Source organism: Syngnathus floridae, chromosome 13 (genome assembly GCF_059516105.1).
Source record: "Syngnathus floridae isolate MCC-2025c chromosome 13, RoL_Sflo_1.0, whole genome shotgun sequence".
Classification (NCBI taxonomy): Eukaryota; Metazoa; Chordata; class Actinopteri; order Syngnathiformes; family Syngnathidae; genus Syngnathus; species Syngnathus floridae.
The window spans coordinates 10,331,310-10,342,318 of NC_142425.1; the positions used below are offsets into that span (position 1 = coordinate 10,331,310).

The following is an 11,009-nucleotide window of genomic DNA, read 5'->3' on the forward strand; positions in this document are numbered from 1 at the left end:
TACCCAAGCATTGCTCATTGAAAATCCATTTGACAGTGCCCTAATTTCAAACAGTCCAGTTATTCACATGAATGATGGTGAGGGCAAAAAGCCCAAAAAGCTGCACAGTGGACACTTTGAAGGGACTCCAACTTCCAATCAGTGTCTGAGGAGCAACTATGGCAGCTTGAAAAATTCATCTAAGGACTTTGGGAACACTCCAGTTGGCTGATGATCATCCACACCCAGTTGTTTGTGTTGTTCAGGGCGTAGTAATGCGCTGCTCAAGCTGAGTCATCGTCCTTTTTGACACGACGGGAAAAATCTGAGTAAGGCTTATGCCAACAAATCGTAGTTGTTATTCACGTTAAGTTTCGTTCCTATAGCTCATACGTTGTTTTCACACATCTCGATGTACATACCAGGAAATAAAAGCTAAACCTTTGTGTCATATTCTTATTTTAGAACCAAAATGTCTTCAAAAACACAACTGAGCCTGCTGTTCCAATACTTTTGGAGATACCTTGATTCCCAAGGGTGACATACTCCAGGGTCGTTTACCTCACCGTTCCTTCCACAAGACGTGTTTTTTCCATCCATCTCATCGGACTCATAACGGCGAGATGGAAAGATGTGAAGCGAGAGAAATGGCGTGCGAGTGTAAATACATAAATCACATCGCGACACGCCAAGCCAAGGGCAAATAAACGTTGGACCGAGGTTTCTCCTTTTGGCCACCTTCTTTGGTTGTGAAGTACTTTTGAGCATTTGTTGCTATTTCTTGTACTTCCAATCACCTCAGAACAGGAAGAACAACTTAAGTGAATGCAGATTATACATTTATTCCAAAAATGTAGACAACACAAAGCTTCTATTTACACGGGGACACATGTGATAGCACCTAGTTGAAGGCACACGCTGATAAAATATCATCAGCTGAGAACATCGGCGACACCCGCACCTGTGCGTTTGTCTACAGCTGCACGTCAAGGTCAGATGGTCGAGGGGGGTCTCTCGCACGACACTTCATCTGGAGCAGCTGTTTGTGCTTGTTTGACAATATTAGTGGCCACTTCTCGGGTCTGCGCCGGACCTGTCGTTGGACGACCATTTTGGAAACTGACATGGCAACGGCAGGGGTGGGCAAAATACGGCTCGGGGGCCACATAAGGCGTTTTGATTAGGAAGGATCCGGTAACATTTCGTACATTATTGTAGCTGTATTTTTCATTTAAAAAGGTGCGTTAAAATGTACTTAAAACATATGGTTGGTTGATTTATTGTAAATAAAAAATAAAATATAAAAATAACACATTTAAGTTATACTATAATACTATATATATACTATAGAGATACTGTATAAATAGATAGATATAAATACTATATAGATAATCCTATTATATAATTATATAATATTATACAGGCTATATAATATAATCCTATCAAATGTGCCCCCTTGAGCACAAATATGCCCACCCCTGCTTAAGACCGACACAATTATACAACGATAAAAATATTTTTCATACACTTACATACAAACACACCTTTATAAAACAGATCCTTCGCAATCTTAAGATAGAGCACGTGCGTCTCAAAGTGGCAAGCAGGGTGATTGCACTAAAAATAGAGAAGGAAAATTTACAATAAATTAACAGTTGTTGTTTTTTTAAATGTCTCATTCTTACATTTGGCTATAAAATATTTTTGTTGGGCAATATGGTAGTGGTATATGCACAAAGCTTTACAAATCCACATTGCAGTCCGTTCTCACTCGCAGCCCGTGAGTAGAAAAAGATGGTCAACTGCACTCACGCAAACATGCACAGACACACACACACACAGACACACAAACCAATCTACCAATAGGGCTGAATGGGCAAGTCTGCCTTCACAAATGTAAGAATGCAGCGCTCCCACGTCATTTGCAAGTCTTTGCCTTCGACGACGCCTCCGGGGGAACGAGGAGGCTTTACGAAGAGGAGGAGACCTCCTGGTTCAGTCTAGTGGTCGTGAGAAGCAGATGGCAGGCGAGTGGTTGACTCGAGAAAATAACTCGCCCGCCCGTTAATGGTGCTGGTGGTGGGGGCGTACCGTGCGGGCGGCTCACACCGGGTGGCAGTTGTAATGGTTGTTGTGCTCCGAATCGACAAACTGCAGGCTGGGCTTCCTTTCCGGCTCCTCGCTTTCGGCGTGGTCGGGCTTGGCACGGCGCGGAGGACGCTTCTTGAAAAAGTCCGACACGAAGCGCACCTGCGACACACAGCCAATCATTTTCTTGTATTATTTCTAGTTTTGTAAAATTAAAACGATACAGTTGTGCGACTCTCCCCCACTCCATTTATTTACTTTTCCCATTTTTTTTTTGGCTAAATGATTTCTTGGTCTTTTTTTCCCTTAACTAATACGAGACAGGTATGAGTGAAGAGGGCAAGCTGGGAAAGTGTGATCAAGTATGTCTGGCGCTCTCACGCACACCTGAGGGGAACACACGCATCGGGAAAGCAGCGGTCGTAAAGCGCGAGGCCCTCGAGAGAATCTAATTGCATGCAGCACCATGAAGGCCAAAGGTGGCCTCTCATTTCCAAAACCTTTACGTATGCGTGCACATGTACATTCCTGCTCAATATCAAACTTTTTTTTTTTTTTTTTGACAACCGAGACACTTTTTAGCACGCTTTTTGTCCTTGCTAAATTATGACCTTCGCCACGAGACACCGACACTGGGTAATTTCCACAAGATGGTGCTAAGCGTCATTCCAAACAATGAAGAGTTCCAGCTGCATAAAGTGAGAAGAATGCTTGGAGCCGAATGTGCTAGTCTCACTTCCCGAAATGTACCAGCGAGCAGAAATGAAGCCAACATATTCCTGCGGTGAGAATTGTACAAAACACCGTCTGATGTGGACGATCCCACCCAGTCTCGCTACCGTCCAAGGTCTTAAAGAAAATAAATATCGACGACGTCATCGGGTTTTGCTTTGTCGGGATTGACGGCGGCTATTTTTTTAGCATCTTTAAATATTGGTTTACTTACGTTGATCACGGCGACCAGCGCCCCCTGCAGGAGCCCCACCAGCACGTCGCTCCAGTGGTGCTTGTAATCGGAGACACGCGTGTAGCCCACGTAGATGGCGAAGGCCACCAGGAAGAACTGCACGGTGGGCCGCAGGAGTCGTGCCCACTTGGCGACCAGCCGGGCTTGCACGTACAGCTGCGGGCCAACGAGGACGGCGAGATGCAGTTAGTCGGCTTGCATTTAAAAAGTCCCTGTCCTGGACTTTCCTTGTCTGCCTCACTCATCAAATCACAACAAATTTGGTCCAAGTAAGAATATTCAGGCATGTCATCAATTTGCTTACCGCGAGGAAGAGCATGCAGTACATGCCGAAAGACGAGTGGCCAGAATAGAAGGACAACCTGGAAACAAAAGAAAGAAAACATTGATCCATTTGGTCTAAAAGGAACATCACGTGGTCATCCTACCTGGACTCGGTGACGTCCTGAGGATGGCCCGTGCAGTTGATGACCTGCATGTAGCCCGTGCACACTTTAGGCGCACACACGGCCATGAAGTTGGGCCTGGGCCGACCGATGGTGTACTTGGCTAGGTCGGTTAGCGACTGGCTAACGGCGGCTCCGAACAGGAAGGTGCCCACCACCTTATAGAGGGCGGCCACGTATTGGTTGAAGTCGGAATTGGAGTAAATCCTTTTGCTGTACACCAGATACGCTTCACCCGATGAGATCTGAGGAAAAATCGGGAAATTATACGGAGTGCGTTTTGAGAAGGGACGGAGAAAAGCGCAGACGTACGATGACGACGGTGCAGGAGATGGTGACGGCAGCCAGCATGCCGTGGCTGATGGTGTCCGTTTTGACCGGGTACTTGATGCTTTCGTCGTCGCAGTACACGCCCCTCTGGTAAGGTGTGTAGATGATGGTCATGACGATGAAGGGCAGTGCCGCTGCAAAAACACAAATTTGAGACTTATGACCATGACCTCAACAGATTAGTGAGGAATCCCATTGGTGCAGATGTTCCTAATAAAGTGGCTAATGGATTCCACACTATCCCGAGGCAAACAGTCACATTCAACGCAAGAAAAACAGCTCAATGTGATTTTCTGAATATAGTGGACCCCTTTCCGTTTTCTTTCAAGTATTTCCTTGCAGCTGGCATGATGAAAGAGGGTCAAAAGCCTGATTAGAACGCCACCGAAAAAAAAATAAACCATCCAGTCCGTGCGGAAGTCCGCCCTCACGCCCTTCATCATAATATTAGTGCAATATAAAAACGCTGACATCAAGTATGCCGATACTGTAAGTGTAGGGGGAAAAAAAAAGCTCCGATACTACTAAATTGATAAAAGTTGACTAGCTTGATATAAATTCCCAGCAGGTGGCACTAAATTAAAAAAAACAATGTGTGTTTTTGTAAAGTTCAGAAGAGTATCAACCCAAATTCTTTCAAAAAAAAAATTCCCAGAGTGGCCCTGAGTATCTTTAGTGTACAAAGGGTTTTGCATCAACAACCCCATGACCTACTATATGAATACCATGCAGTGTCTGCGTGTTGTCTCGTTTCCACAGTGATGACTGCTGACATTTGATTAGGAGCACAGCGGCAACAAGCAGCACAAGTGTCCCTCAGACACTATCAAGACCAAAAGTACAAAACACAAGCTTTGTGTGTGCTAAGGGGAGCAAAACAAAAAGTTCTTTATAGGATCATGTCACTGGGCAACCTTGGAGCCATGCACTTCGGCCCAACGAGGCAGACAACATGCAGTTTTGCCTTGACGCATCACTCTTACTAGGCAACAAGTCAGATGTTAACTCTTGGAGGATAGAAAAGAGTGGCGAAAAATGCTGGAGAAGGGAGCAAGCCATTTATAAAAAAATTAATTTTTTTTTTAAAATATCCATACATGACCAATGGTATACATTCTTTTAAAAAATCCAAATATTACTTAACTGTAATCAAATTGTTTGGCCTAGCACCAGCAAAATGAAAATAGTCTATATATTTTGAATAAATGTTTGGATTTTGCATTCACGACTCCCGCTCGTCGTCTCATTTTCTGTAAATGTTTGCCGTAGCGCCGCCAACTTCCTGTTTGTGTCACAATATACAGCACATGGCTGGAAAGCGACATCCTGTCTGCAGGGACGCCAAGGATTTAGGGCTGTAGCTTTTGGATGGTCCGCCACCTCTGCATTCTCTGTCTCCAGCTGGCGAACCGAGGGAGGCAAAGTTGGGGGGGGGTGGCGCATCATAAAATGATACCAGAGCAGCCTGCTTTTACTTCCAACTATATTTCATGTGCACTGACTTCCAAAAATGACTTCAGAAATTTCCAGAGTGCTGACTCTGGGACTGTCTGTGGCAAAACATGACATCAGCCAACACTAATGCCGAGTGTTTGCCGTGAAACTCGACTGCTTCAGCACATCATTTATTAAAAGGTAGCAACGAGAACGTTGGCCAAAATTGTTCATTTGCTTTTTTTTTTAAAGCATTGTAAATGTCACTTTAATTTTGTGGATGAGTTATGACGACGCCTAAAAATACTTTAATGGGTTTTCTGTTAAATACTTTGGAAAAATGATGACACAGTGAACAGCTATTCAACAGCAACTTTCTTCTATAGACATTTTGTTTGCCATAGAATAAAATGTAATTACACATCCACTACAGTAGGTGGCAGTGGAGCTCTTATTTATTTAGTCTATTATTATTTTTCATTTAATTCAGGCAAATTGATGCACTTCCATTTTTTCTGTAACAGAGTAAAAAAATCAAGATTTTTCTTTTTGTCTTCCTTGATGTTAATCAGATGTGTACAGTACTTTTAAATAAATAAAGTTAATAAATTAAGTACATTTAAAAGATATCTGTCACGACACTGAACAGCTATTCAAGGATTGACAGTAAAGACTCCAACTTCTACGGAATGCTTTTGTTGGCAAATAGTAGAAGATGCCACCCCAAGCAAATTGCTCAAAATCATGAGCAGACACAGAGCGGCGGCAGCGGGTCAAAAATAGACCCATCTGAAGACAAACTGGGCCTGCAAGAGACCACGAGACAAGCCCGCAAGACGGAGAGACACCACTTAAAGAGCGAGGCCTCGGTCTCAGTGGAGCTTAACTCAGACATCTCGCTGACAGCGTGGATTGACTTGATAGAAAAGGCAGAAGCGTCTCTCGGGATGGGAGTGCTGGAATGTGGCCAGGCTAATCTCCTGCAAACGGGGAGGTCTGTTAGAAGGCACAGGATGTTGGGATCAGGCGTTCCTTCCCGCATAAAGGCAGACTCATTTTTGACTTGTGGTTAAAAAAAAAAAAAAAAAAAAGCATGTTATTATGAATAAAGTTAGAATATTTCACAAGAAGTAGGAATGTTAGCTTCTTTAGGAATAAGTCTAAAAATACATAAAGTTTCTTCAAAAAAAAATGCTTCAACAAGAATAACACGGCAAAGAAATTCTTTTTTTCTTTTTGAAAAATGTACTTAAAATTTTTAATTAAATAGAGGTGTAAAATTCAGGGGGTATTTTTGAGGGTGAAAAAAAGAATATCACAGGAATAGTTACAATGTTGCAGGAAAGTCATTAAAAAAAGTCATATGAAAATAATGTTGCAGTTTGGAAATTTGAATACGACTACATTCCAATGACTTTCGAATTAATATTAAAAAAAATTGTAACAACTATTTTCACTACTATAAATACACCTGTATATAAATGTAATGCAATCGTTGGAAGTTGTGACGGTAATGCAGGAAAAAAAAAAGTATCTCGTCCCTCTCATTGACATCCTCCACTCTGTTTTTATCCCATTCATTCTGGCCCGCCTGTTATTGTCTTGAGCGCAGCATCCACCCACACACTTGTCGCTCTCGTGTAAATATAGAGGCAGCTCCATTTAGAAACGCACATGTGCAATTACGCCGGACTTTGGGGACCGCAGTGGCACGTCGCAGCCCGGATGTTTATTCCCCATTTCCATCTGGCGCCCCAACCTGCAGCACCTGCGCAACCGTACCAAGGGCATCCATTAGTTTTCAATTTTCACGCTTATATACTTGGCACTCGGCAGTGAGAAGGTCACAAGTAGTTTCCAAGTGTGGTTTGCCAGACCCATAACAAAATGATTTTTTTTTTTTTTACTAGCTGGTGGTTTGGCAAAGATTTGCTGACATTGTTAAAAACATTCCTGGTTACACAAAAAAAAATGGGCATGTCGCACCAATCACCTTGCAAAATAACACTATGGAGTAAAGTGTGAAATATCCTCCAATGTTTTTTTTTAGCGACTTTGAATGATTTGGATTCAATTAGCCAACACCACACCAGTCTGGACGTGATGATCACACAAGCTCGACTGGAACATCTAACTCTAATCCAATATGTCGGTTAAATGCTTTTTCCAGAGAAGGAATTAACGGAATTAGTAGATGGTTCTGAGAAGAGGCACGTATCTTGAATCATTGGGTGAGGTTGCCTAAGGGTCAGGGGGCGTATTTGCATTTGGGCCTCTTTCATCACTGATTCCAGCATGCGTAAGTAAAGCATGAGCAAACATTTTAAAGGCGACGTGGAGCAACAACCCGACTCCCCCTCTTCCCCGACAGTCTCGGCCCGAGCCGGCCTGACTCAGGCGGAAGGTATGTGCTGAGCCTTCAACTAGTGGCCTCTGGAATTCCAATTCAGTGGAGGAACGCCCAACTTCAACAGTCACAGCAAATCCTGCTGCTGCCCATTCTTTTTTTATTTTTAATCCCCGCTGCTTTCGCCCGGGCCATCATTCTCGTATGCTAAGCTGCGGGAGGAGGCGTCGGGTGGTGGCGAGGTCGTCCCAGGGCTGCCAGTCAATGAATCGTCTGCGTTTGCTCAAAAAAAGCGTCTGAGGTAGAGGGATGGAATGAAAGAAGCGGGCCACACAGGTTTAAAACCAAACCACCAAAGTCCACGATAGGAGTTCAAGTAAGCCAGAATGGATATGACTTCAAAGCTACGTAATATACACACACACTGTGTGGTCTAATGGAACTATGAGCATGTGACAAGCGTGTGTGTGTGTGTGCGTGTCTGAGCTCTCAACACGGGTGATCAAAAGCAAACAAAACTGTCAAGTACTACGCTACGTAACAAAGTCCAAAATGTGCTTACATTTTGCTGCAATTAAAACAACTTTAAAGATTTAACCATTTAAAGGGGAAGTCAATCCCAAACTTTCACAACCAATCACGGCTCTCCATTTTTCTGAAGCTGACCTGTGATTGGCTGTGACTTGAGACCTGGCAAATGTGATGTCATTTTCAGTCGACAGCGAGTGGCAAAATGGCGGACAAAACAGATTAATTTTGCGGCTTACCTCAAATTCCACAAACATAATATTAATCAGAATGCCCTGTTTAGACTCCTAGATGTAATTGTGAAAAAAAAAAATTGGGGGATGATGACCTCTTTAATAATGCGATACTTGTTTACTAAAATAATAATCCTAACACAGCATTTATTTATTTGTCCTCGTGGTGTTGCCATATGACTCACAGTGTCATGCTACGATTAAGGGAGTGCTGTGTTCAAAACACAACAAAAGCACTTAACACCATCCTTCCTCGGCGCTATGGTGTAGTCACGACATCAATTTAATTCCCACACATTGTTCAAATGGATTGAAACGCGCTGATCTCTGTATGCAAGATTATCATGCGCCAATCCCACCCAAAGCCTTCATACAAGAGCGCGCCAATGGAAACATAACAGTGAGGGAAAAAGACTACGTTTGGGCCCTAAAGGAACAAGCGTGTCTTCAGTTTCCATGACGCTGCTGCTCTCCTGAGGAAAAACTCTTCCCACCAAGATGGCTCCCTGAGAATGCTGGAGGAGCTATCTTCTCAACACTCCGGCCTCAGGGAATTAGCTGCAGCACCACCAATTAAAAATGTTTGCATTTTGTTATGAAAGCCCTTTAGAGAGACAAACAGTGAAAAGTATAGTTTGTGGGAGTAATGACTATACCGATAAGATTGTACTTAGGAAATGTGTGACTCCATACATGTAATCATTTGGAATGTGGGTGTGTACATGATGTGTTTCCATTTTGAACACCCAGAGTACAACTGTGCCAAATAAATGACAATAATGCCCTGGGAGAGGTAAACCCCAACGTTGCAGCCAACACCCTACTCACTATCTGTGTACAATTACAATGCAGGCACACTTCACAACAAATATCCACAGGTTAAGTTTCAAACTTATTTTAAAACACACACCCGAAAAATAAACGGCTCAGCGATTTGCGGTGACGACTCGTTTTGCCTCCCCAACACACAAAGCTTGTCTCAGCCGATATGCACCACTTCGTTATATGCTTACTTGGGAAGGGTTACTGTACTATTACGATTTTTGGATTAATGGCAAGAGGAAATGAAACAGATGGCAATGTTGTTTTAAAAAATAAACAAAACGGGATATGGGACTCTGAACACATAGTCATTCAGTGGCGTGGTTGTTTGGCAAGGGTAGGTCCAACTATGATGACACAAAAGAATCACACCCAGAATGGAAGTGCTGCTTTTTCCACTCTATAATTTCCTTCACAAAGCAAAATGCAACAAAACGGAATGTTTTGACTTCTAAAAAATACATTCCATGACTAAAAAAGATAGAATGGAAATATGTTACAGTGAGAGAACACATGCAAACAAAAACTACGGACCAAACCGGAAAAGTATTTTGTGCCCATAAGCGCCGACGGTCAATTTAATTACACACTGTCAAGCCGTTATTGCACGGTCTCGTCAACCTCACTTAGGCTTATGTGTGTGTGTGTTGGCCGGATGCAGCAAGAGAATAACAGAGCACAAGATGCAGGATGTGTATGCATTATTAATATTAAATTTAGATCTTCTCAGTAAGAGCCCAGCAATCAATGGAAATTTTGACTTGATGTATGTGCTTCCAATACTTTGCAGTTTGCGTTGCCTATGGCCTTCAACTGTAATAAGAGTATGAGAGAGCAAGAAATGCAATCACAATCATATTAATTTGCCCGAAGCTAAAGTCAGAAAGAGTACATTAATTGGGTTACTATGTGTTATGCATTTTTTTTTTTTTCATACGATATAACATTTTGGTACAAATTATTTGCAGCTCACACAAGGTACGACTGACAGTTGCCCTGGGATTTGTTAGGAAGCAGAAACATGCAAACTGCATACATACAATACAAAATTTTATATTTCGTGAGAGTCACGCAATGCTGAAGCTGGAAGTGGAACGTCCCTGGTTAGATTCTTGGCAAAAAAAAATGGAATATCACATTTCCATAAACAAACATTCCAGCTTCCTGCTCTGTCCAGTCCACCAAGGAGGAGAATGAAGAATCGTTTGGGGAAAGTGGATCATATACAGAAGAATAGCCGACCAGCATTTTCATTGCAGAGTCAAATCCAGACCATTTGTGTGTGCAAAATAACGACAAACATTCCATAATAACTGTCATTACACACATCTGGCAGTGAAAAGAATTCGAAGCAGACTCACCGACGAGCACGCACAGCACATCCATGAGCACGTAGAGCTTCTTCTTCACACTCTTCATATTGCTTTGCCGTCGTTTCAACTTTGGAATTATAAAAGAATCTCAAACGGTACCTGTAAACGCGTCCATTCTGCTCGGCTTTGCTACATAACAACAAAAACGTAACCTGCACTACGGGTTCTTCCGGGGTAGTCTTGCCTTTACCTGTGCGCGTAAACAAACACTAGTGCTAGTCTGTGTCAAAAAGTGTGGGGAAAGGTCGTAAAAATATGAAGTGGGAATTATTTAAAAAGAGTCCCCTTAGCGTTCTGGAATATTTTAAAAGAGAGTCTACATAGAGCGTCCAAACATGTTTCAAGTCCTCGCAAATGTGGAGAGCAAATCACAGGACTGAAGTACAGCACACGGCGACATTGGGCACCTCCTCCTTTACGTCGCCATTATTACCTTTTCCCTCCCATTTTCCTGTTTTATGC

The 11,009-nt window shown here is 42.8% G+C and overlaps 1 protein-coding gene across 3 annotated transcripts; it reads right to left on the reverse strand.

The window, feature by feature from the left end:
- Positions 1-796: 796 nt before the first annotated feature.
- On the reverse strand, positions 797-10,986 carry plpp2b (phospholipid phosphatase 2b). Of its 3 annotated transcripts, none has more exons than XM_088394710.1 (7): positions 10,536-10,986; positions 3,793-3,944; positions 3,463-3,725; positions 3,339-3,396; positions 3,014-3,190; positions 2,071-2,229; positions 797-1,596 (listed from the first exon to the last, which is right to left on the reverse strand). In XM_088394710.1, exons 1-6 carry the CDS (start codon positions 10,591-10,593, stop codon positions 2,083-2,085), a joined length of 855 nt encoding a protein of 284 aa, XP_088250836.1. In that variant the 5' UTR covers positions 10,594-10,986; the 3' UTR covers positions 797-1,596; positions 2,071-2,082. The 3 variants fall into 3 exon arrangements, with proteins under 3 accessions (XP_088250836.1, XP_088250835.1, XP_088250833.1); XM_088394709.1 differs by having other exon boundaries at positions 797-1,979; XM_088394707.1 differs by having other exon boundaries at positions 797-2,229; positions 10,536-10,985.
- Positions 10,987-11,009: the final 23 nt, after the last annotated feature.